The sequence below is a fragment of the Rhinolophus sinicus genome, linkage group LG11, assembly GCF_036562045.2.
Source record: "Rhinolophus sinicus isolate RSC01 linkage group LG11, ASM3656204v1, whole genome shotgun sequence".
Classification (NCBI taxonomy): Eukaryota; Metazoa; Chordata; class Mammalia; order Chiroptera; family Rhinolophidae; genus Rhinolophus; species Rhinolophus sinicus.
The window spans coordinates 1,715,994-1,741,250 of record NC_133760.1 but is presented as its reverse complement, the minus strand read 5'-3'; the positions used below and the strand labels follow the sequence as shown (position 1 = coordinate 1,741,250).

The window sequence follows — 25,257 nt, the reverse complement described above, 5'->3', positions numbered from 1 at the left end:
CGCATCTGCTTCCTCTCTTATCCAAGCAGGAAAATGTGGATTGGACCAGGGTGTAGGGGCTAGAGGGTAGATTCATAGGAGCTGTGGGCCTTCGGGACCTGGCACAGCTGGGGATCAAAGTTCAGCAGCAAGAGGCTTCCAGCCAGACACCAGGAAGGACTTCCTAGATTGGGAAAGGAGACTCTGTTCCCCAGGATGGAGTTGGATGCAAAGCCCCCCATCTGAGGGAGAAATGGTTGAACTTATACGTCCCCCAACCCCGAGGCAACTGGAGTGGGGAATGGGGCAGACCTTAGGTCAAGGCCTGGGTGCCAGAGGTGACAGTGCACACTCACACTCACTCTCTCTGCACCAGGCAGCTGGGAGGCGGAAAACTTCGGTAATGGGGAGCGTGAGTCAGAGGGCTGGCTAGGAGCGAGGCTGCCGTGAGCTCATGCCTCCCTTTCTCCTGAGCCAGCATCACCACCAACAATTAATGTCAACTCAGGAAAGGAGGAGCCAGACTGAAGGAGGGGTTCCAAGACAGACTGGAAAAGGCATCAGAGAGAGAGCGAGCCAGGCGCAGAGCAGTTTCAGGCTTTATTAACAATCCGGTATAAAAAAACCAGACAGGTCTGGCCACCCTTCTTAGCAGTCCCTTTCCCCAAGGGAGGGGCTGCCGGCCTTCCTATGCCTACCCCCTCCTTGCAGGGCCTCTCTAGGAGACAACCCTCCTTGCAGAGGCTCTGCTCATCCCTTCCAAGCACAGGCATCAAACCCCACCCCATTCATGGTAGGGGCCTCATCCCAGTTTGGGGTGCCTCTGCCCCAAGTCCTAACCCTTGGGGAGGCACACTTGCTCAGACTCCTTTCCTCCTCTCTGTCACCCAGGCTGGTAGCACAAATGGTGCAGGCTTTGCAGAGACAGACTGGGGAGATGTCTCAGTGCAGACAGAATCTGAGGCAGGAGGCCAGATAGGTTGACCACTCTGAGTTCAGACACGAGAGACAGACCTCAGGCTGTCTTTCCCTCTGCAGGCCTCAGTTTCTGGGCCCTGGACAGGCTGGGGATTTGCACAGGGAGAATGTGAAAGTGCCCGCACACAGTAGGTGCATACGTTGGAGTCACAAGTTCTTGCTGAAGTCCCTTACCAGCGTGTAGCCCAAGCAGCCCCAGCTCCCTTCAGCCTGGTAGCCGCAGCCTTCCAGCATCCCTGCCACGCCCCAAGCCGCCACAGCCACTGGGACCACGAGGCGGGCCCGGGGCTCCCCCATACCCCCTGCCCAGGCACGTGCCCGGGACTCGGCAAAGGCCAGCAGCCTCCTGCCCACGCCTCGGCGGCGGTGCCAGCGGGAGACAGAGAGGCGAGTGACCCGGGCCCCATCCCCAGAATTAGAGCCTGGGGCCAGGGCCAGGACCCCGCACACATCACCTGAGCCACGCACTGCCACCCAGGGCCCCCCTAGGCCACCTGGTGGAGGCAGCGAGCCCCACCGGGCACGCAGGCCGAGCTTCATGGCCACCACAGCCAGGAACACAGGCAGGAGGAGGGCCAGGGCAAAGGAGGCCAGCACGAAGCGCAGGCCGCTGCTAGCAGCCGCCAGGAGCAGCAGCGCAGGCGGCCGTGTCAGCGCGTGGAGGGCCACTCGGTTCTCCGTGTCCTTCACAGCAGCCTGTGGGTAGGAGGCGCAGTCAGAGCAGGGGACTCGGCCTCCCGTCAGCGAGGGCCCCCGTGAACACCAGGAACAAGGAGAGGGAGCAGACCCTACCCATGTGGGACTCGGTGGAGGCTCCCAAAAGAAAAGGGACTGGGCCTGTGGTAGAAGGACAGGCAGGGCCTGGACCACATCTGCTCTGTGCACCAGAAAACACTACATCTGGCACACTGGGCTTTGAATGAGTGAATGAATGAGTGAGTGAATGAGTGAATGAATTAGGAACTGTGAGGACACCCAATTCAGGAGAGGAATGTGTGGGAGGCACCAGGGAAGACTGAGATCAGAACAAAATGGGCGACTGCCCCCCGGCCAGAAAATGGGCATGCTCTGCTGCTGGAGTACAGCATGAGTACAGGGCTGAGACCCAGGCTCTGCTCTGAGGAGTGTGGGGTAGGAGACAGACCCCACAGTCCTCCCGCGTCAAAACCCTCCTGGCCCCAGGGGTAGGCAGAAGGCATTAGAGGAAGAAGCAGCCAAGCCAGAAGTGGCTTCGAAGGAAAAGCTGGCTGGCTGTGCTGCCCCTGCCCCCAGGTGCCCCTGCTGTGCTCACCTTCAGCATCTCCAGCACCAGGGGCTTCTCATCTTCTCTCATCTCCCGCACTGAAAGGTGGCTGGGGGCCATGGCAGTCCCCGTGCCCCCAGGGAGCAGGCATGCACCTGGTGAAAACAAGCAGATCAACGTCAGGAGGGCACCTCTGGTCTCCAAGCACCCCAGGGGTGGGGACCAGAAACAGCATGTCCCAGATGAGGACAGTGAGGATGCTTGGGGTGTCCCAAGCGAGATCCCACGCAGGACAGGCTGCCCCCTTCACCCAGCCACCTTCCTAATGTCTCCTGAGGTCTCACTCCCCCAACCCGTGGTGTTCAGCGATCTTACCCTAAATACCTTGCAGACACCAACACCTGGCTATACAGGGCCCCCTCCCAGGCTCCGGGGCTTCTACAGGGGGAGGTCATCGAACCCCAACCCCACGGCCAGGTAATGGACCGAGCTCCCCAAACCCAAGCGTCCCGCTCCACAGTCGCTGCTGGAGCAAGAACCTACAAGCACCTCTGCAGGTGGCTCCGATTCTTTGACAAGGTATGGGGAGGACAGGGCTAGGAAGGGGTCTCCGGCGGAAGTGACGTCAGACCGCGCACGCTGGAGGCGGTGCGGTGCCTGCATTCGGTCTTAACTGTTGCCAAGCTTGGCGGGGGGTTGAGGAGGGGCTAGGGCAGGGCGCAGGGACTCTGCTGGGTGTGGGGTAGGGAGAGAAAGAGCGATGGAGAAAGGGGACCCGTAAGACGACAGCGGCGGGAGTAGCAGACGCTGGCGGGGTGGGAGCTGGGAGCTGTACTTACCGGCCAGTTGAGGGGGTGCGCACGCTCGCTTTTCGAGGTTCCCTGGTTGCTAAGCAACCTGAGTGCCGGGTGGGGGCGGTGATGGGAGCGAATCAATTCTCATTGGTGCCCGGGGCTTCGTGGGAGGGGCCGCTTCAGCATCCTGAGGCCACCAGCTCCCAAACTGGCCCACCGCAGGGACCTCCGCCCCAACCCACCCGGGCTCAGTGACCTTCGGGACAAGCATGCCCCTCCCCTCACCACAGACTTTTCAAATGAGGGGATAGGTGGAGTTACAGTGAACAAGTGGCAGACCAGGATTCTAAATTCCACATCTCCCCACTCTGGTGCCCTCTTTAATAGTAAACAGAGCCACACGTAGAAGTGGCTGGCCACCAAGCAACTCAACTGCGAGCCAGGATGCAAGAGATAAGACTCCAAGCTTCCAAGCAGTTGCTATGGCCATGACATTGCCCCCCCCCCCCCAAGAAAACAAAACACAGGAGAGGAGATTCTGGTCTTTATTAGCAAGCCCAGCCTGCAGCTCTCCTGCCCCCAGTCTAGCCCAGTCAGACAGTGAGTCTGGGTCTCTGTGGGGCAGGAAGAGGTACCAGTGGTTCTACTCAAAATGTGTGCACTAGCTGGACTGCGGGCAGCGTCTGGAGAATCTGGATGGAGGGTAGGCCCTGAGGGGCCATGCCCCCAGGCACAGCTCCTGCGGGGACCACTTGGACCATCTGGGAAGCGGGACCCGCGGGGATGCCGGCAGGGGCAGATGCTGGGCCAAGTGGTGGTGGGGCCAGCAGTTGCAGCGTGGTGGCACCACCCCCAACACTATTCTCCAGCAGCTCGGTGGCTGGCGCGCTGCGGATGATGAGCAGTTTCTGTCCTGGCGGCCCAGGGGCAGGCGACTCCGCCAGCCCTGATGGGACGGTCTCTACCTCCTGTACACACAGCTGGGTCTGCTCCCCATCGGCCCCACTCAGTACCAGGACACTCTGCAACCCCTCATCCGTCTGCAGCGTCTCAAAGAGCACATCCTGGACCACACCCGTGCTGCCCTCGCCATCACCCGGCTCCCCAGGGCTAGAGCCCGCCAGCAATTCCTCTGCTGCCCCACTCTGCACCACCAGCAGATTGGGGGCCTCAGTGGTCACAGCTCCCCCACTGGGATTGGACAGCTGGCCCGCCACAGGCTGGAGCTGTACTGTGGTCACCTCCTGTGCCGGCTGGAGCTGGACTGTGGTCATTTCCTGTGCCGGCTGGAGCTGGACCGTGGTCACTTCCGGGGCTGGCCGGAGGGGCTGGAGCTGGACCCCGCTCACTTCCTGTGGCCCCGCCTCCCCACCCCCTACATTCTGCAGAAGGATGAGGCTCTGCCCTCCTCCACTGACCCCAGTGTTGCCCCCTCCCTGCACCCCCAGTCCCCCAGGGCCTGGCAGCCAGACTACTCCAGTCCCCTGTCCAGCTTTCCCCACTGCCTTTGGGCCCTGCCTTGCCCGGCCACCCCCACCACCAGTACTGGGGGAGGGCAGAAGGATGAGCTTGGGAGGGGCAGGGGGTGGTGGGGGTGGTGGGGGCTGCACGCTACTGGGGATAAGCTGGAGGCCCTGGGAGGTCTGCACCAGGAGGAACGTCTGGGAGTTGGGGGCTGCAGGGCCCGGAGGTGGGGCCTGGGGCGGGCCCCCTGCAACCTCGAGGGAAAGTGTGGCCTGAAGGTGGGGGAGCACGTGGACATCTTGGGTGGCTGGTGGAACTGGGGCTGCAGCCAGTGTGGCAGGGGCTGGGGGACCGGCGGTGGGGGCGGCGGGGGTATGCGTCCTCAGGTGACGCTGCAGGTAGGCGGCCATAACGAAGCTGCGGCCACAGACAGGGCAGGAGAAGGGTCGCTCGGCTGAGTGCGTGCGTTGATGCAGCAGCAGGTTGGAGGAGTGCGTGAAGGTCTTGGGGCAGAGCGGGCAGCGGAAGGGCCGCTCGCCAGTGTGCACGCGCTGGTGCTGCCGCAGGTTGGAGGTCTGCGCGAAGCTCTTGCCGCAAACGCCGCAAGCATGCGGCCGCTCTCCCGTGTGCACGTGGCGGTGGCGTCGCAGGCATGACGTATTGCGGAAGGCCTTGCCGCACTCCCCACAGGCATAGGGCCGCTCGCCCGTGTGCAGCCGCAGGTGGTACTGGTAGTGCGATGACCACTTGAAGGTCAGGCCGCACTGGCCGCAGGTGAAGGCCCGCAGGCCCGTGTGCACGCGCTGGTGGATGGCCAGCAGCGACGAGCGCTTAAAGGCCTTGCCACACTCGCCACATTGATAGGGCCGCTCGCCTGTGTGGTCCCTCAGATGGTAGCGCAGCCCTGACGAGCCCTTGAAAGCCTTGCCGCACTCGGCGCACTTGTAGGGCCGCTCAGTGGAGGCCGGCAAGGAGGCGGAGGCGGGCGCCTGCGGCTGCGGGGCAGGTGCAGCAGGGGTCAAAGGCTCCTGTGGACAGGTGACCTCAGCGGCCTCCGCCTGGGGCGGTGGGCGCCCAGCCGCGGCCTCCTCCACGTGGCACTGCTGGTGTGCCAGGAGGCTGGCCAGCTGCGGGAAAGCGCCGTCACAGCTGCCGCAGCGGAATGCTTGCCCGCTGGCCGCCCCGTGGCTGTGCTGGTGGCGGGACAGGCCAGCCACTGTCCGGAAGGACTTCCCGCAGGGGAGGCAGGCGAAGCCGGAGGCGGCGGTGGCAGGAGGGTTCTGTAGCTGTGGGGCTGCGGCTGGAGCTGGTGGGGAGACCCTGGGCGTCTCCACAGGCGTTTCCTGAGGCGCAGACACGGGCTCGGGCCCCGGGCAGGGCTGGTGCTCCAGCAGCAACTCCTCGCTGCCGAAGCCCAGCTCGCAGCCGTCACAGCGGTACACCAGCTCCACCGTGGTCTCAGCGGCAGCCAGAAAAAGCTCGGGTACCACGGGCGGGGGCGCTGGCGGCGGAGGCGCGGGCGGGCTGGGGGAGCGCAGGTGAGGCTGCAGGTAGGCATCAGTGACCAGGACCTTGGCAGGATCGCGCGGCGGGGGTGGGGGGGCAGACGCAGGGGCGGCGCCGTGCGTGCGCTGGTGCAGCAGCAGGTTGGAGGAGTGCGTGAAGGTCTTGGGGCAGAGCGGGCAGCGGAAGGGCCGCTCGCCGGTGTGCACGCGCTGGTGCTGCCGCAGGTTGGTGCTCTGGGTGAAGCTCTTGCCACAGACACCACAGGTGTAGGGCCGCTCGCCCGTGTGCACGTGGCGGTGGCGCCGCAGGCTGGACGAGTTCTTGAACGCCTTGGGGCAGTCGGGACAGGGGTAGGGCCGCTCGCCTGTGTGCTGACGCAGGTGGTACTGGTAGTGCGATGACCACTTGAAGGCCAGGCCGCACTGGCCGCAGGTGAAGGCCCGCAGGCCCGTGTGCACACTGCGATGGATCTGCAGAAGCGACGAGCGCTTGAAGGCCTTGGGGCAGTCAGGACACTGGTAGGGCCGCTCGCCTGTGTGGCCCCGCTGGTGGTAGAGCAGGGCTGAGGACCCCTTGAAAGCCTTGGGGCAGTCAGGGCACTTGTAGGGCCGCTCGCCCGTGTGCGTGCGCTGGTGGTGCAGGAGCCGCGACGACCAGCGGAAGGACTTGCCGCACTCCCCACACTCGTACTGAGCTGCGGGGGCAGGGGCTGCGGGGCCTGGCTTCTCCCCGGAGCCCTCCGTGGTGGAGGCCGGCGCCATGTCCACGTGGGAGCCGACCATCACACCTGGGGGGGATTCCAGGTCAGGGGAGGGCATCTCCCCCCTCCACCCACACAAGAAGTCATCTCAACCCCTAACTGGCAGCTGCCCTTTCACAGGCAGGGGCGCCTCCCCAGCCCTCCCTTGCTGCAGGAGCCTCCCTCAGGATTAGAGCCCCCAATGGTCCAGGTTGGCCCCGGATGCAAGACTTCAGTGGCTAAGCTTCCCGCAAATTGTGACGAGTGGGTCACCAGCCTTAGGAGAGCAGCCATCTCCTTGAGAAGGTTGGACAGGCCTGAGAAGACTTGGTGTGGCATATAGGGCTATGCTCTAAAGATGGGCAGTGTCCTTGAAGAAGGCTGGGGTCTCTCCAGTACCCTGGCTTCCCACCCTTGATACCTCTCCCTGTAAAGACTCACTCTGCCCTGCCTCAATACCTACGCCCACAGTGGGACCCTCAACCCCTTCATTGTAATTGAAGCCTCTGTGAATTTCCCACTCTTCACCACTTCCCGTCCTGCTCACCAGCTCCTTCTTGGTACCCTGACCAAAATTCCCTAAACTCCACCAGATTCCCAATCCAATGAGCCTGTGGGCTTTGCAACCTCTGCCCCTACCCGCATTCTCACTTTCCCTTACCCAGCGTAAGGGCTCTGGGCGCACTGAAACTGCCGGGCTTCAGTCTCCCTTTGCATTCATGCCCACCAATAGCAGAGCTCCTCCCCACTGGCCCGCATGGTTCATCCATCCCCCAGGTGATACCTGCATGTTTCTTTGCCCCTCAAACCTCTCGGCCTTCCCCTCCTGCTCTTAGCAGGTGACCCTGTCATTGATTTCATCACTGAGAAACTAAAAGCAATCAGAAGAGAACATTCTCACGTTCCAATCACTACACCACTAGTTCTCAACAGGGCAATTGAGTTCCTCTCCATGGCACCCCCACCCCAAGGGATAAAGGGCAATGCCTGGAGACTGTTCTGGTTGTCCGGCTGTCTACTAGAGGGGTAGGTGCCCCTGGCATATAGTAGGGTAAGGCAAGGGATGTTGCTCAACCTCCTACAGTGCATGGGACAGCACCCACAGCAGAAGGACGTGGTCCAAATGCCAGTGGTACTGAGGCTGAGGAACCTGCACTATCCCCCCAACCCCCAGGCCTGTCACCGGGCCCATGGACCCTGACTCCCCACCTACAGCAACCTTCCTCATCTGCACCACTCCCATCAGCGTACCCACGAGCTATGTCTCCCATCTTTTAAAAAAACCTTCACTCCAGCTCCCTCTCCAGCAAAGCCCTCCTTTCTCTCCACCCCTTTGCACCAAAACAACTCAAAAGTGCTGTTACTACCGGTTCCCATCCCCCATCTGCCCATCAGGTCCTCCTCCACCAACTCGACTCATGGCCTCCGTAGTGCTGAATCCCATGGTCTCTGCCCAGCCCACAATGGATCCCTCCTTCCTTCACTACTCCTCTTGGCTTCTGGAATACTACACTCCTCTGCCACCCCATCTGTTTCAGGTGCTGTTCCTTCTCATCACCCTGACTGGCACCTGTAGGAGCTTCCAGGGTCTTCCTCCTTCTCAACACCCTCTCCCTGGGAACCCTGACATCTCTCAAGCCTTCACAATCTAGACACAGGATGACTCCAAAATTCACCTTGACACCTCTCCTTTGAAATCCAAACCCCTGCTGTGCCATGTGGAGACTGAGACACCTCAAACTTAACATGCCCAAAATCTAACTCCAGGATTTTTTGCTCCTGCTCTCCCCCCAACCCCCAACTCACCTTCCCCCATAATCTTCTCCATCCCTGAAAACAGCTCTATTCTTCCTCAGGCCAAAAGCCTCAGGGCTTCCTCACTGCTCTCACTCTGTGACCAATCCATCAGCAGCTTCCCCTGGCCCAGCAGGAACATACACTTCTCACCAAGTCCCCTATTGCCACCTTTGTCCAGGGCACCTCCCTTCTGGCAGCTGCCACAGCCTCCTAACAGAACTCTGTGTTTCCAGCTTTACCCTTCCTACCCCCAGTATGTTCCCAGCACATAGGCTGAAGCAAACCTGCCCAAAGTCTTCACAGCTCCCATTTTTTAGCAGAAGACCCCTTACAAGAGCCTACAGGCTTCCTATAGTCCATGGCCCCCTCCCCTCCCTGTCCTCCTGCTTCTCCGACCCTCACACCACTCTAGGCACCCAGCCTGGCTGGACATGTCCGTTCCCAACTGGGGCACTTGCACAGGCTGCTGTGTAACACCCCCTCCTTCACCTCCAAGTCTTTACTGCAGTGTCACCTGCCGAAGGCATTCCCTAACCAGCCTACTTAAACCTGCAACCACTTCCAACACTAGCCATTCTCTTTCTCTGCTTTACTTTTCTCTGCATAGCATTTATCACGTTCTAGCCTACTTTGTAATCAGGGTTTCCCACCCTCAGCACTGTTACCATTTGGGGCTGGACCAGTGTCCAGGGGGCTGTACCATGCTCTATAGGATGTTTAGCAGCATCCCTGGCCTCTACCCACTAGATCCTAGTGACATCTTATTGATTGTTGCACCCTAGTGCCTAAGATAACATCGCGCACAGAGTGAGTGCTCAGTAAGAATATCTGGAATGAACGAAGGCTGGGCATCCTTTCGACAGGTCATAAACATTCCCTTTAAATAAGACATGCGTGTCCCCTTGAAAATGTAAGCAAGTCCTTTTAAGAGACAATTATTCCAAGAAGCTGCATGTGCCTTTCATAAGGCTGAGTATGACTTAAACAAGAGACATCCTGCTCTGAAGAGCCGGGACCCATCTTATCCAGTAAAGAGCAACCCATCAGAAAGACCGGACCACACCCTTGCATCAGGCCCGACTTCCCCTTTAAGAGGGTGCTCCACCTTTGTTGAACTAAACTAGGTACCACTTTGAAGCCACCGGGATTCATAAGTTTTTTCCTTCAATGTCTGGGACACTGTCACCGTCCTTTAAAGAGATAACCCACTCCTAGCGGGGGATGAAAAGCACTGTGCTCCAATATACTGCCGAACCTGCCCCGCCCCTCTAAAACCAGCCCCGTGACCTTTAAGAGGGCGGAACCGGCCCGGCCCACAAAAGTCGGAGGTGAAGTCGCGCCCTTCCCTTTAAGGCATCCCTTCCGGTTTTACGCTTGCCGCTTCCCCAACGTCTCCGCCCTCCGGTCCCTCCCCCCACCCCCACCCGTCCGGTCTCTCACCTGCGGCCCCGACTCGGGGAACGAGCGGAGGAGACCCAGGACCTTCCCGCGGGGCTCGACGGGAAGGCGGGGCCCCGGCCACGGCCGTGCAGGAGTGGGGGCCGGGGAGGGGGGCGGGGGCGCGCTCCCTCCCAACGGCCCCCGGCGCGAGGCACCCAACCTTTATCTGCGGCCTCTCGCGCACACAAACCCCGACGTCGCCGATTGCGCGTCACGACGCCACGTGCGCTGAAGCCCCGCCCCCGCCCCTCCTATTGGCCTCCGGCCTTAGCGGCTCTCCCCCAGGAGCTGCAGAATGAGGTATCCTGGGAACTGTAGTTCTCCCCGGACCCCAAACGCTGGGTCCTGGGGGTGGTCGCGGGGGTCAACCCATGGCTGGGCCAAGCCAGGTGGGGATGCAGGGTCGCACGTTCCCGTTTTTTAGTATTGACAGAGACTCTCCCAGGCAGCGCGTTTCCGAGCAGGCCTCGCCCACCAGGGGTGTGTTCACTCCTCTCCTGGCCCCCGCGCCCAGGCCCTCGGGGCTCCCTGTCCGAGAAGGGAAACTGAAGCGCAGTGATTCCCGCCCGCAGAAGCCTCGCGTGTCCGCGGTTCCCAGGCGCCTGCTGTGTGTACGGGTGTGGTTGTGCCTGAACCTGGGCCCTGCAGTGCAGAGGGCTGCTCAGGTCACGGGGACCCAGCCCTCTCCCTCCTTTCCAAGCTTAGCCCCCACTGGCCTCGGCCTTTCAGCCACACTGACTTTTCTGCGGGTCATCCAACACAGGGTTTCTCTACCATTGCACTATTGACATTTGGGCCTAACATTTGGGTCTTTGTCGTAAGGGCGTCCTGTGCATTGTAGGGTGGTCAGCAGCATCCCTGGCCTCCACCCATAAGAAGCTGATAGTACCCTTCTCTGCCCCGTCCCCTTCCCGCACACTTTATGACAGCTGTCTCCAGAGGTGGCCACATGTCCCCTAGTTGAGAACCACTGTTACACGCCATCCCTCTCAGTGTGAGGGCCGCTCCTCATGCTGTTTCTTACCTACCCCTACCCCATCCCTTCTCAACTGCTACTGGAAAACCCCCATGTTAGGTGTGGTCCCATTATCTGCTCAGCGGCACTCATCTGTGTTCCATGGCAGCAGGGAAGGGTCTGTCTTTGCCACCCAAGTGTCCCCAACAATCAATAGGGGCCTGTTCAGAAGTAGGCGATACCCTGTTTGTCATGGTTGTTCGCTTGCAGGCTATGAAAGAATTCACGAGTCAGATAGAATATAGAAGATTTATTAAAGTAAGAGGAGAGTTGGCTGCGCAGAGTCTGCTGAAAACTACTGCCCTGAGTCTTTGTTTCATCTTTAGTTTTATACTTTCTAGTCAGAATATAAATTTCTTAAGCCTGTAGTGGAATTTTCTAGAGAGTTCGGCTCTGTCGGTTGGGGTGGGGGAAGGTGCACTTAAGCCAGTTATCTCCACCTTTGTATATGTTATGTAAATTTAAGTTGAAGTCAGGAGTGGATCCCATACAGATGCAAAGCCTTTCCCAAGTCACAGTGCCAGCACTGGGCTGAAGTGAATAGAAACATTAAAACTGGTCTGCATAGTAAATGTATAGGAAGCAGAACCATCAACAGTTGGTGGATAGGAAGCAAAGGAAAGAAGGAAAAAAGCTTTCAAAAAGTCCCAAGCTAAATTATACTTGTTAAATTATACCAGAGATTCAAACCTCAAAATAGAAGATTTAGTGCCATCATTACAATCCCTCTGTCTTAACACTGTTGAATGAATTTATTTGTACCGTCTCCCAAGGCCCGCAGGTAGGTGGGAACTCAAGCAGGACCTGAGCTGACTTGGGCCTGTCTGTGCATGGTCTTTATGAAGTCCCTGTGAATTTGTGCCTATAAAATATTTGTCTGCCTGCTCAACCCAAACATTCTTTTCCCTTCAGCTTCCCCCTCCCCCACCAGAAAGGAGGCTACCGTAGACCCTGTGACATCTGAGCAGAATCATGAGCTACTGAGTGAAGAGAGGAGGACAGGAAGAGAGTAGCAGAAACCAGAGGTAAAGCTAGGAGGGTCTGCCTCCTGGGGTGCAACTCCACCTGTATCCAGGGCTGCCAAACACACCAAGCCCGGCCCCCTAATGTTGCCTCCTGATGGAGGGAGGATTCCATGCTGGGTGAGGGTGTGGATATGGAATGTGATGCCAGCTGGGTATGGGCAGAAGTGTTCCAGAGGTATACAGCCCATGCCCACCTCCTACCTCAGGCCACTGGGGTCGCTGCAGTAATGAAAGGAGCCCCAGCCAGCCCCCATTTATCTGCCTGTCCCAGGCATTATGGGGGAGGTGGGAGAGGCAGAGTCCTAGCACCTGCCCTTGTTAGGCCAAGTCTCTTTGCCACCCTGCTGCACTGCAGAGGAGGATGTGTCCCTAGTTTCTGGTATAGTCCAACTCCAAGGTGGCCTGTCCAGGACCAGATTCTGGGCCCTGCTCCCTTTGGTCACAGGTTGGGGAGGGGGCTCAGGTCCCACTCACCATGCCCCAACCCATGCTTCTGGCCTTTAGGTACTCAAGCCCTCCAATCCCCGCCCTTCCGTTTGCAGTGTCCCACAGAGTGGACAATTTGATTCTGGTTTTAGCCACCCTGTCACGTTGGTGAAGGCACAGCCTGCAGTCAGTCACTAGAAAAGAGATATCAGGGGCTAGGGCAAGAGGTGTGCCCAGAGGAAGTATCTAAGACAAATACAAGACTCCCAGAGCCAGAGACTAAAAATAAAATATCCTTTTCCACAGAAGTGGAGAGAACAGAGAGGCACTTTAAGGGTGGTGGGGCAGGCAGGAGGAGGAGTCCCAGGTCACCCTGCCAGCCGTTCCCCAGGGGGAGAGTGCCAAGGGAACTGGCCTGTGCTCTCCACAGGCTAAGGGTGCTCCTTTCTGACATCTCTTGGGGCTCCCATAGGGTGCCCCAGCCTGCTCTGCCTCGCCTCTCCACATGAAAAGTGTATTATCCCCAGTTCACTCAGGATAAAGAAAGGCCCTCTGAAATCTTTCCACCAGATACAGAGCCAGGAAGTGATGGAACCTCCTGTAACCAGAAAGTGGCTCCTGTAAACTGGAAGTGATTTTACTGGGAGGGTATCCAATTCTAGAGACAACCTCCATCCAAAGCTTCTCTAGTGGGTCTCACATGCATGGTCAGGAGCCCGTGGAGCTGTCGTGGCATGGAACCAGAGGAGACACTTCACCCTGTCTGGGGGGAGCTTGGGCAGACTCCCCAAAAGAGGACAGTTCACAGGGAAAACAGACCCATCTGTTTTAAGTACAAAAATGTGGATACAGGCAGATACAGACCAAATCCCCTCTCCAAGAGTGGCTGCCACCTTCTATGATGCTCCCAAACGGCCTGTGCCTTTTCTTCAAGTGAGCAGGGGACCAGTGGATGTGATGGATGTCACTCCTGTGACAGGTTATGTTATATGACACAGGTGAAGGGATCTTGGCAGGTGCAATCAAGACCCCTACTCAGTTGACCTTGAGTTAATCAAAAGGAAACGTTATTGTTAATTTTATGTGTCAACTAAATGAGCCACAGGATGGCTAGATTTCTGGTTAAACAGGATTTTGGGGGTCTGTGAGAGTGTTTCTGGAAGAGTTTAGCATTTGAATTGGTAGACTGAGTAAAGCAGATGGCCCTTCCCATTGTAGGTGGGCAGCATCCAATCTGTTCAAGGCCCAAATAGAACAAAAAGGTTGAATTTGTTCTCTGTCTGACTACTTGAGTGGGGACATTGATCTTCCTGTGCCCTCGGTGCTCCTGGTTCTCAGGCCTTCAGGCCCAGCTTAGAGTCTACACCATCAGCTCAATGGTTCTCAGGCCTGTGAACTTCACCACTGGCTCTCCTGGGTCTTCAGCTTATAGATAGCAGACCATGGAATTTCTCAGCCTCCATAATCCCATGAGCTAAGCCCTTATGCCATCTCTTTATATACAGAGGGAGCCAAAAAAAAAATACATACACATTTTAAGAAAGGAAAAAACTGTATTAAAATTACACTGATGGTAAACAACCACTCTGAACACCTGTTATAATTGCAGAAGTCAAATGTGACTTGTAGTCATCTTTTGTTATTGGTATATATTGAGTATTACAATTTTAATACAGCTTTTATTTTCTTAAATTGTGTATACATTTTTTGGCACCCTCTGTATATAATATATAACGTCTCTGTGTCTCTCTCTGTATACATAGATAAATATAGATATGGATAAATATAGATCCTATTGGTTCTGTGTCTCTGGAGAACCCTAATACAGGAAGAGTTTCCTGGGTGGGTCTGATCTAATCAGGTGAGCTCTTTACATTGGGTCTAGAAGGCAGAGATGTGAAGCATCAGTGATTCTCCTACTGGCCTTGAAGACACATTCTCCTACTGGTCTTGGTTTCTACAGATGCAGGGACATGAATTCTGCCACATGATCTTGGAAGGAGTCCCTGACCTCAGATGAGACGACAGCCCAACCAACACTTTGTTGCAGCCTGTGAGGCCCTGAGCAGAGGACCCAGCTAAGCCATGGTGCCTGTACTCCTGACCTACAGGAACGGTGAGAAAATTAGTGTCTGCTGTGTTGTGGTAATTTGTTATGTAGCATAGATAACTACTATACTTCTTATGTTAGTTTGCTATGGCTGCCATAACAAAGTGTCACAGACTGGAGGGCTTAACCAACAGAAATTCATTTTCTCACATTTCGGGAACCCAGAAGTCCAAGATCAAGGTGTCAGCAGGGCAGGTTCCTTGTGAGACCTCTCTCCTTGGCTTATAGACAGCTGTCTTCTCCTTACATGGTCCTCTCTCTGTGCGTGTCTGTGTCCTAATCTCTTCTTATAAGGACACCAGTCATACTAGATTAGGGCCCACCTTAATGACCTCATTTTACCTCAGTCACCTCTTTAAAGAACTCGTCTCCGAATAGTGTCACATTCTGTCTCAGAAGAAAAGATGTGAAACAAATATGACAGGGTTGGCCCCTCTGAGTTGGGGCCACCAGGACCCTACCATCTGTAAATTTTTACAATATATTTTAAGGAAAACAAAGTCCTTCTGGGACTGGATAAGAGAGGCTGGGACTGGGTGAGAGAGGGAGCAGATGAGCAGGGTGGAAGCAGGGAGGGACAAATCTTATCTGGGTTCCTGGCTGGTCCTGATATCTCAGTTTCTCCCATCCTCAGATTAGAGGAGGATTTAGTGGTGAGGTGTCCACATTCCAGGTGCAGTGAGGCCTGCAAAGGAGGCTGGGGGCAGGACCCTGAGGTCTGGGCACTACCTCTGCCTCAAGCCCGCCATGGCTCCTCTTCACTCTTGCCCTCATAACCCAATTCCTACCTGAGCTACAAAGCCCTGCAGGTCTGGCCCCTGTTCACCTCTCTGACTTCACTCCTCCCATCGTTCTTTCTCTCCAGTCGAGCTTACTCCTGCCTCAGGGTCTTTGCACCTGCTGTGTCCTCTGCCTGGAAGGCTCCTGGCTGCCACCTCTCCCAGTCAAGTTACAGGACAGTTATCACTTCCTCAGCTCACTGCTGCACCCTGGTCTCTGCACAGGAGGTGCTCCATAAATGTTTGTTGAATGACTAAATGCCCCCTCCCATTGCAACGGTTGGGATAGAGGAAAGCAGCTGTGAATACCTTCCACTATCTGGCAGGGCATGTCCTCAACAAACACCGGATGAGGGCTGCCGGAGCTGTGGGTGATTCTTACCAATGACCGAGACAGAAAGAAAAGGGCCCACTGTGTGGGCCACATGCCCTGCACAGGGCCTCCCAGCGCCAGCCCGGGGTGTTGGCGCCCCCTGGAGGACCATCCCAGGTCAGAGCCTGCAGGGCCAGTGGCCCTGGATATGTTCCAGGGCCTGCTTGGCAGTGGCACAGAGCTGACCAGCAAATGTTGTGCTTGGCTCCTGGTTGATATGAATCCGCCCTGGAGCCATGCGGCGGTGACCCCTTGCCTGCCCAGGAGGCCTGACCTCCAATCTTCCAGAGAACCGGGGATCCACTTCCCCCAGCCCGTGGCAGTGGCACACTGCTGGTACTGGGCAATGGAGGGCGAAACTGGGCGCCACTGGATCTACAGCTGCTGATCTCACTGTGCTCTGCGGCCCACACATGCTCACAGGACCTCTGGGGACATCGCCAGCCGCCTGCTGCTGGTTCTGGGCTGCCACCATTGTGCTGCCCCTGCCCAAGGGCGTGGTCTCGGGGCCTCCGCTGACCAGGCTTGAACCCCTGCTTTGCCACTTAAATTGCTGTGTGAGCGTGGACAAGTCACGGAGCCTCGGTTTAACCCCCATGCTACCTTCTTATCCAGCTTTACCACTGATGTCATTGAGGCTTAAATCGGGAAGGACATGGGGTCTCTTAAGTGTTGGCACCAGGATTTGTTTTTGTTTTTTTCGGACCATTCCACGTTTTGGTGTGGTTACAGCGTATTGACATCTGGCAGCTCTCGTTTCAAGATGAACCCTTATTCTATTCTCTGCTTCCAGGGAGGTGGTTTTCCACCACAGTCTTATAATGTACTGCTGCTGATTTTATCAGGGTATCATTTGGGGGAAAAATCTTTATAGTGAGAATGATAGAAATATTGCCCTTTAATACTTAATGAGTATGAGAGCTTTGGAAAGTTCTTAGTGTCCCTCCTATTTTTCCCCACGTGAGTTACATCCTAGCTCTGCCATTGTGACTTTAAGTGGCTATGCACCCTGACCTCAGTTTCTCCCTCAGGAAACAGGGACAGTAATCCTTGTCAGTGCTGGAGGAGGAGGGCCTTAGCGAGTTACCTGGGCCCTGGGGAGCCCTAGGAAATGTCCTCACTGCTCTGTGTCTCTCTCCCTGTGCAGATGCTGGGGCACCAGCACAGCCCCAGACACAGCCTCAGCAATTGCAACCACTGGCCCTGTGAACGTCGACTTAAGGAGAGCCTGGGAGGCGCCATCACTGAGGCCTCCTCTCCCCTCTTGAGGCAGCTGAATAACAGCCTCCCAAGGATGCCCAGGTCCGAAACCCCAGAACCTGTGACTATGTCACCTTACATGGAAAGAGGGCTTTGCAGATGTGATTGCCCTAAGGATCTCAGGCAGAGGAGATGATGCTGGTTATCTAGGGGGCTCTAAATATAATCCTCATAAGAGGGAGACAGAAGGCACAGAGTCAGAGAATGAGACAGGATGATGGAAGCGGACGCGGAGGATGGGGCCACAAACTACGGAATTTGGGGGACCTCTAAAAGGTGGGAGAAGCAAGGGCACAGATTCTCCCCTTGTGTCTCTGAAGAAACACCTTGATTTTAGCCGTACGACCCACTTTGGACTCCTGGCCTCCAGAATGGCGAGAGAATAAATGAGTAGGTTTTAAGCCATTAGGTTTCTGGTCATGTGTCACAAGAGCCATAGGACACATACACACCTCCAGACGCAGATCCCCAATGCAGTCCCTCAGAACAACATTGACGTGCTCGCTCCCACCAGACCAGCCAGCCCATTTGGCCAACCTGCCCAGAGACAAGAGGGCCCCACTCCACTCCCAGCCCTGGGAGTAAGCCCCTCCACCTGCCAGCCCTGGCAGTTCTCTACCTCCCCAAACACCAGGTACCCCCCTACCCCACGCCTCCGTGAAACCAAGCCCATGTTTTCTCTTCTCTTTCACCAGTCAGGCTGTACCCAAAACAGCCCCCAATTACATCCACCTGAGAAACCAGGCCCAGCCCACAGGTGCCCCGCCCCCTCCCCTGCTCACTGGGCATGAAATGCAGGGTTTGGGGGTCACCCCCACCAGAAGCTAATTCCTCCTGCTTGCTGGAGACCTTGAGTATGGCAAGCTCCTCTCTGAGCCTCCGTTTCCCCAGGATGCTGGGCCTGGAGCAGAGGGAGGCAGGAAGGCACCGGCAGGTATATCTGGAGGTGGGCGGGTGTATGAGCCACAGCTCAAGGCTCCTGTGTGTCTCCCCCTCCCTCCCATCCTGCACCTAAGCCTCCCAATGTCATCCTCCCCTTCCCCCACCCCCTCCAATTAAGGGTCCTCAATGCTAACTGCTGCGGTTGACTCTTTGACTCAGCTCCTGGCATTGCCTCCCTGCTGAGGCCTTTGTCACCTTAATTGGCCATCTCCAGGTGCTTTTCTCTGCCTCCCCCAACCTACACCATCCTGCCCCATATCCCAGGTCCAACTATGTGCTAATTGGGTCCCTGGGGGGCCGCACAGAAAGTCCTCTCTCCTGCCCGCCCCCTTGCCTTCCTATATCAGCCCCCACCTACTGTTCCTCAAACCTTGGGGTCTAGCACCCGGGAGGGATGCCTGGTCCTACTTCCCTGGGCCCTACCTCCCGCAGCCCAGCCTGTGCCCTCACCTCCAGAGTCCATTCGCCCCTGGCAAAGACCATCCTTCCTCGTCCCTTTTCCCAGCCCTGAGCCCCCAGGCCTGGCTGCCCCTCTCTCCTCACAGATTTGGAGGAGTGCTTTCTGATCAGCAGGAATATTGTGGAAAGTTACCCCTAGGTAACCCCAGACATGCACCCCGGGGCTCCTGCAGCCCCTGGAGTATCCGAGCCCAGCCCCCGGGAACTGTGTGCCTTCGTAAGTGGGGCGGCTGCCCACGTGCTGCGTGCCCTGCACCCACGGCGGACCAGGCCCCCCAAAAGGAAGCCAAACCACAGGAGGTTCTTGCACAACCAGATATGCAGGTGAGGGGGGTTGGGTTGAGGGGGGATGGATGAGAAGGGGTCAGAGCCCTGGGTTTGAGGGAGAACAGGGAGAAGTGGCCCCCAGGGCTGGATGCCATCAACACCCGGCATGCATTTATTTAGCGCCTACTGCATCCCAGGCCCCGGACAACCATCAGTGAACAAAGCTGACCACATTCCCTATTTTCATGTGTCCAGTGGTGGGGAAGCCAACCAGTTAGGAGCAGCCGAAATAAAGAAGTAAGTGGTACTAATACTACAACATGGATGAACCACGAAAACAAGATGCTGAGGGCAAGACACCAAACACAAGAGGCCACATAGAATGGGTTCCCTGTATATGAAACCAGAACAGGCAAATCCAGACACAGGAAGCAGATCAATGGTTGCCAGGGGCTGGGAAAGGGGGATAGGCATGATTGTTAATCGGTACGGGGTTTCCTTCTTAGGCAATGAAAAGTTCTGGAACTAGATAGAGGTGGTGGGTGTACAACATCTCGAGTGTACTAAATGTCACTGAACTGCACACTTTAAAATGGTTTATTTTTATTTATTTATTTATTTATTTTGATTTTATTGGGGAAGGGGAACAGGACTTTATTGGGGAACAGTGTGTACTTCCAGGACTTTTTTCCAAGTCAAGTTGTTGTCCTTTCATTCTTAGTTGTGGAGGGTGCAGCTCAGCTCCAGGTCCAGTTGCCATTTTCTAGTTCCAGGGGGCACAGCCCACCATCCCTTGCGGGAGTCGAGCCGACAACCTTGTGGTTGAGAGGACGCGCTCCAACCAACTGAGCCAATCCGGGAGGCAGCTCAGCTCAAGGTGCCGTGTTCAATCTTAGTTGCAGGGGGCAGAGGCCACCATCCCTTGTGGGACTCGAGGAGTTGAACTGGCAACCTTGTGGTTGAGAGCCCACTGGCCCATGTGGGACTTGAACCGGCAGCCTTCGGAGTTAGGAGCATGGAGCTCTAACCGCCTGAGCCACCGGGCTGGCCCCTAAAATGGTTTATTTTAAGTTACATGAATTTTACCTCAATTTAAAGAAATTATATGGTATGTTAGAAGGTGGTAAATGCTGCGGATGGCCTGCTGGAGGAGGGCTGGCATTTTAGGTAAGGTGTCATTGGGGAATGTGGCACTGAGAAGGTGACATCTGAGCAGAGAGGGAGAGAAGGAGCCCAGTAGATGGCTGACGGAAGGGTATACCAGGCAGGGCACAGCAAGTGAAAAGACCCTGAGGCAGGAATATCCCTGATGGGTTCAAGGCCAGTGTGGCTGGAGCACAGTGATAGGGGGAGGAAATTAGGCTTCAAAAGAATGAGGGACCTGGATGGAGACCTCATAGGCCTCTGGAGGGAACTGGGCTCTGAGCAGGGGGATGGGGGGCATCTGAAAGGATCTCTCTGGGTGCTGAGTGGAAAAAAGACTGTGTAATGTGGCGAGGGTGAAAGTGAGAGACCAGGCCAGGGATGATGACAGCTCAGACCAGGGTAGGGGCTGGGATGCAGAGATGGGGTCTGACTCTAGGGCTTTTTGAAAGCAGCAAGGTACTGGCTGTGCCCAGGCAGGCCTTTCTAACACACATACCACATTCAGCCCCTCTCCTCCTCAAGGACCTCCCATAGTTCCCCATGGCCCTCAGGATAAAGGCTTGGGCCCATCAGCCCCTGCGCCCCATCTACCACTTAGTCATTCAGCCTGTTGGCCTTTGCACATGCTGTTTCCTTTTCTGGGCAATGCCCTTCCCTGTCTCTGAGGTGCGGATGGGGACCTCTTCTCCTTCAGGTCTCTGCTCAAGCCTTTCTTCCTTCTCACACACCACCAGCCTCACCTGTGCTCTCTCCTCGCCCTGTGACAGTAACTATTGTTTGAGCAGCACTTTCTGTGTGCCAGGTACACCATACTAAGGCTATGACATGTGCCACTTAAAACTCCCAGCAAACCTGCTTTGCAGGATCTGTCTTTATGCTTATATAACAGACAAGGAGGCTCAGAGAGATTCAATGACTTGCCCAAGGCTGCACAGCTAGTGACTGGACACAACCCCAGGCAGTCTGAGCCCATGCTCTGTTCCACTTTGCAATCCTGCCTTGAAACAGCATCTCAGGCACTTAATGGTGATGTGATGATGGTGATGATGGTGGTGATGGTGATGATATAAAGATGTTGATGATGGTGAAAATGATAGTGATGGTGATCACAATGGTGGTGCTGATATGATGGTGATGATGGTGGTGGTGATGGTGGTGATAATGATGGCAATGATAGTAGCTAATACTTATTTAACAATATGTTCCAGGCAGTTTTCTAAGCACTTTAGTATTAACTCATAATTGTCACACACAATGCATGTGAACTCATTAGTCCCCCACAGCAACCCTAGGAGGTAGGTGCTAATCCTCATTTTTCGGTGAGGAAACTGAGGCACAGAGAGGTAAAGTAACTCTCCCAAGGAGCTGCTTTTCTGTAAGTAGGTAATCCTCCCAGCCAGCCCACGACCTTGCCCCAGGACATCTTAGAACCAAATCTGAGTAAACGGGAGCCTGGTCCAGCCTAACCCCTGCCCCCACACCACAACCTCCTTCCACCAGGATGCCCAGCACTGGCCACATGCAAAATGCTCACTACCACTCTCTATTTGGGGAGCTGAAGAGGAAAATATGCAGCTCCCCAAATAGGGCCTTCTAACTCCTCTTCAGCCCTCCTCATTAGCTGCCCCAGGGCCCCTCCCCATCTTCAGCCCCCATTTGTGTTCCCTATACTCAACCAGTCTGGACCCTATGCTAATGCTAGCTCCTCACCACCCCAGGTTCCCCGTCCTCCCCTACTCATGCTCCCTGTTCCCAGGGCCAGCTTCTCTGCTGCAGTATCCCAGACAATTCCATCCATGTGCCTGGCTCTGTCACATGCTCCCCAGAGACCCAGCCCCCCACCAATGGCCTTGGGGGCAGCTGGGCAGCCCAGAAGACATTCCCCTAAGTGTCCAGGCTCAGCCGGAGAAACCCAGGTCATAAGCAAGTTCTCCTCAGCATCTCCAGGCCTCCTCGGGCTTGGCTCCCACAGGAGCCCCCTCCCACCCATGTCTATGGATTTTTCACTTTATTGTGAAACATTTCAAACCTACAGAAAAGTCAAGACAGTTGTCTGATGCACTGGTTTTCAAAGGTGGTCCCCAGACCAGCAACATCACACCTCCGCATCACCTGGAAACGTTAAAAATGCAAATTCTCAGACCCCAGCCCAGACCTGCAGAACCAGGAACTCAGGGGTCCTGAGACCCTGTGTTTTCACCAGCCCTCCAGGTGTCCTGTTGAGAACCATGTCCTGAGGATCACTCATGTCCCTTCACTTACGTTCTGCTGTCCATACCGTCTTAGCATTCTTCCTTCATCAGTGTTTTTAAAAGTTTAAAGCAAATTGAAAATGTCATGGCTCTTCCACCATAATGTCATTTATGCTTAATTTGCTTCAGTTGGGGGCCATATAGAACATGTATTGGTTGTGAATCTTCACTGTCTCTCCCTATGTATCTATCTCTACCTCTATTTCTATCTCTTTCTGTCTTTTTTCAATGTCCATCTACCTATCCATCTAGCTCCAGCTCCAGCTCTGTCTCGGTCTTCATCTCCATCTCTACCTCGAGCTCCAGCTCCAGCTCCAGCTCTAACTCTGGCTCTTTCTTTCTCATTCTCTCCCTCCCTTTATCTCCCTCTCACTTAACCTGACCTCCCACTTCTCAAAGTTTTCCCTAGGGCACTCAGAGCTTAACTATCCTTTTTGGCATCAAAGTGTCAGAGTCATGGCTCTCACTAATTCACTTTAGAGCCAGATATATATTTATTGTGGTAAAATACACAGAACATAAAATTCTCCATGTTAACCATTTAAAGTATACAGTTCAGTGGCATTTTATACATTCACAATGTCTTGCAACCATCACCTCCATCTAGTTCCAGAACATTCTCATTACCGCCAGAGGAGACCCAGTACCCATTATCTGTCCCTTCCCATTCCCCTCCCCCCAGCACCTGGCAGACAGTAATCTGCTCTCTATCTCCAGGGATTTGCCTATTCTGAACATTTCTATAAACAGAATTATATACATGTTTTTTTAATAAGCCTTTTCATGGAAGGTTCACACACATACAAATAGTGCACAAATGTCAGTGTAGAGATGGAAGGATTATACCTAAGGGAACCCACGAATGTGACCCACACTCAGATCCAGGAATAAAGCACTTCCTGCCCCCAGAGACCCTCGCAGTGGCTTGTTCCCATCAGCTGCCATCCTGATAGCTCTTACTGTTTACCAGGTTATCCAGTTTTTCAACTTTCTTTCAAATGGAGTCACACAGCTACTACCCGTGAGTCTTGCCACCTTTGCTCACATTATGCTTAGGCATTATTTTCCTAGAACTGCCATAATGAAATACCATAGATCATGCAACTTGAAGAACAGAAATTTTCTTTCTCACAATTCTGGAGGCTGGAAGTTCAAGATCAAGGTGTGGGCAGGTGTAGACAGCCAGCTCCTTCCTTTGTCCACACATGGTCCTCCCTCTGTGTTGTAACACCAGTCCTATGGGGTTAGGATCCACCCTAAGGACATCATTTTAATTTAATTACCCCCTTAAAATCCCTATCTCTAAATGCATCACATTCTGAGTTCCTGGGGGTTAGGACAGCAGGCAATATATGAATCTCAGGGGGAAACAGTTCAGCCCATCACAATTTGTGAGACCCATCCGTCCTATTGCTATTGAGGGGAGACCAGTACAGTCGTCCAGTTGGAAGGAGCTGGAGACTGCAGCCAGGGGTGGGTGGAGATGCTGAGAGATGAGCAGATCCAAGAGCTAAGAGGAAGCAGAATCCATAGGGCGTCACTGTTACAGACACAGCTAACTCATAGCACACCTTTGTGTGAAGTTATTTTTTAAAGGCAGCCTATCCTTAAGGCATTTTCTACTTTTATATGTTGGACCGTGGTCTTAATAAATCTACACGTCAAAAACGTACATAGGGGAGTCTGGATGGCTCAGTTGGTTAGAACGCGAGCTCTCAACAAGGTTGATTGTTCAATTCCCGCGTGGAATGGTAGGCTGTGCCCCCTTCAACTAAGATTGAAAACGGTGACTGGACTTGGAGCTGAGCTGCGCCCTCCACAACCAGACTGAAGGACAACGATAGGCCCTGGAGAAACACACTGTCCCCAATATCCCCCCCAAAAAAACATACATAGTGCTGGACAAGACATGCTGCCTTGTGCGCTGCACAACCCCCACAGCTGTTCAGAGCTTTCCTACAAATGGAGTCAGAAATATTGAATTGTCAAACTCCAGAAAATGGACCCAGGGGCGGGGAGACTAGCGGGGAGACTAGCACAGAAAAGAAAAATTTGGAGGGAAAGAAGGGACAAACCACTTCTGGGATGAAAGATAGAGGAGACTCCTTCGGGTCACTCAACTAATAATGCCCTTCTCTTTGCAGGCAGTTTGCCAAGATTGAGGCTGCCACCCAGCACCTGGCCCTGTCCATCCTGTCCCAGGAGGCGCCTCCCCAAAGACCACCGCCCCAAAGGCCGCCCCTGCCGCCTCCATCACCCTTCCTGGGGGTGGCCCGTGCTGTGGCCCCCACAGAGGCACCCCATGCCAGCCCCAGCCTGAACCCCGCTGCCCTGGATGCGTCCACCCTCGACCTCTTTGATGACATTGCACTCACCCCAGAGTGTCTCTCAGTGCCATATGACCTGTCCCAGCTGTCCTTTAGCCAGGCCCCACATTTCTATGATCCCCTGCCCTTGACCCCATATGCCTTGCGGGGAGGAGACAAACTCTTGCCTCCTGAGGGGAACTGGGTGGACAGGTGGGAGGTGACTTGTGACTGCCATTCTCACAGGATCCCTGAGGGTTGGGGGACCTGCCCCCCATGATACCCAATCACAACCCAGCCCAGGCCCCGGGAAAAACCAGAGGCCCCCCTATGACAGCTCTCCAGCCCTCTGCCCCCCCAGGATGCCCCCGTCCCCACCTGGTAACCCCTAGAAAAATGACCCAGATTCCCAGCTTAGACCACAGCCTCACCTCTGCCTCTTCCAGGGGACCCCCCCACTCTTTCCTTCCCCCAGCTTCTCCCTACCCAGCCCCATCACTTCAGAGTCCTCATTCTAGCCCCCTCTCACCTTGGTTCACCTCTGCCTAATGTCTGGTCTGGTCTCATTTATTCCCAAAGATGTACTTAGCACCTACTATGTGCTGAGGATTCAGCACTGAATAAAACAGACAAGAGCTCTACCTTTGTGGAGTTCATATTTGGGGGCGGGGCACAGGTCAGGAGACTGACAAAAATGAGCACATCCATACGTTTTTAAAATGCAAGATCAATTCAATTTCCAATTTCACATTGGAATTAGTGCTGTGAAGAAAATAAAACAACAATCTGACTAAGTGGCTATTTGCCACCGGTCAGGGAAGACCTCGAATGACAAGAAGGAGCTGGCCATGCAAAGGTCCTGAGGTGGGACACTGGAAAACAGCAGGGGAGGCCAGCGTAGCTAGAGTGGAGAGAGCAAGGGTGAGTGGCGAGAGGTGAGGTCGCAAAGGTTGACAA

The 25,257-nt window shown here is 55.3% G+C and overlaps 3 protein-coding genes across 13 annotated transcripts; 1 reads left to right on the top strand and 2 right to left on the bottom strand.

The window, feature by feature from the left end:
• Positions 1-566: 566 nt before the first annotated feature.
• NAT14 (N-acetyltransferase 14 (putative)) lies at positions 567-10,071 on the bottom strand. Of its 5 annotated transcripts, none has more exons than XM_019710951.2 (3): positions 9,941-10,071; positions 2,249-2,355; positions 567-1,653 (listed from the first exon to the last, which is right to left on the bottom strand). In XM_019710951.2, the coding sequence occupies exons 2-3, from the start codon at positions 2,318-2,320 to the stop codon at positions 1,105-1,107; spliced, it is 621 nt and encodes a 206-aa protein (XP_019566510.1). In that variant the 5' UTR covers positions 2,321-2,355; positions 9,941-10,071; the 3' UTR covers positions 567-1,104. The 5 variants fall into 5 exon arrangements, with proteins under 5 accessions (XP_019566510.1, XP_019566511.1, XP_019566508.1 ...); XM_019710952.2 differs by lacking the exon at positions 9,941-10,071 and adding an exon at positions 3,040-3,408; XM_019710949.2 differs by lacking the exon at positions 9,941-10,071 and adding an exon at positions 2,750-3,044.
• On the bottom strand, positions 3,526-10,070 carry ZNF628 (zinc finger protein 628). Its single transcript, XM_074316054.1, has 2 exons — positions 9,941-10,070; positions 3,526-6,751 (listed from the first exon to the last, which is right to left on the bottom strand). The coding sequence occupies exon 2, from the start codon at positions 6,744-6,746 to the stop codon at positions 3,642-3,644; it is 3,105 nt and encodes a 1,034-aa protein (XP_074172155.1). The 5' UTR covers positions 6,747-6,751; positions 9,941-10,070; the 3' UTR covers positions 3,526-3,641.
• Positions 10,072-10,101: 30 nt separating the features above from the next.
• LG11H19orf85 (linkage group 11 C19orf85 homolog) lies at positions 10,102-24,941 on the top strand. Of its 7 annotated transcripts, none has more exons than XM_074316055.1 (7): positions 10,102-10,240; positions 11,868-11,980; positions 14,370-14,522; positions 16,816-17,318; positions 17,820-18,653; positions 18,777-18,893; positions 24,139-24,941. In XM_074316055.1, exons 5-7 carry the CDS (start codon positions 18,481-18,483, stop codon positions 24,578-24,580), a joined length of 732 nt encoding a protein of 243 aa, XP_074172156.1. In that variant the 5' UTR covers positions 10,102-10,240; positions 11,868-11,980; positions 14,370-14,522; positions 16,816-17,318; positions 17,820-18,480; the 3' UTR covers positions 24,581-24,941. The 7 variants fall into 7 exon arrangements, 6 of the variants coding, with proteins under 6 accessions (XP_074172156.1, XP_019566505.1, XP_074172158.1 ...); XM_019710946.2 differs by having other exon boundaries at positions 16,816-17,862; positions 18,416-18,653; XM_019710947.2 differs by having other exon boundaries at positions 10,157-10,329; positions 16,816-18,653.
• Positions 24,942-25,257: the final 316 nt, after the last annotated feature.

Bases quoted from the DNA above. Each gene is read 5' to 3' on its own strand.
- NAT14 (XM_019710951.2), bottom strand. From the start codon at position 2,320: ATGGCCCCCAGCCACCTTTCAGTGCGGGAGATGAGAGAAGATGAGAAG. The intron at 1,654-2,248 runs GTGAGCACAGCA...TCCTACCCACAG, and splicing joins TGGTGCTGGAGATGCTGAAG to GCTGCTGTGAAGGACACGGA.
- ZNF628 (XM_074316054.1), bottom strand. From the start codon at position 6,746: ATGGTCGGCTCCCACGTGGACATGGCGCCGGCCTCCACCACGGAGGGC.
- LG11H19orf85 (XM_074316055.1), top strand. From the start codon at position 18,481: ATGCACCCCGGGGCTCCTGCAGCCCCTGGAGTATCCGAGCCCAGCCCC. The intron at 18,654-18,776 runs GTGAGGGGGGTT...GCATTTATTTAG, and splicing joins TTGCACAACCAGATATGCAG to CGCCTACTGCATCCCAGGCC. The intron at 18,894-24,138 runs GTAAGTGGTACT...TTCTCTTTGCAG, and splicing joins GGAGCAGCCGAAATAAAGAA to GCAGTTTGCCAAGATTGAGG.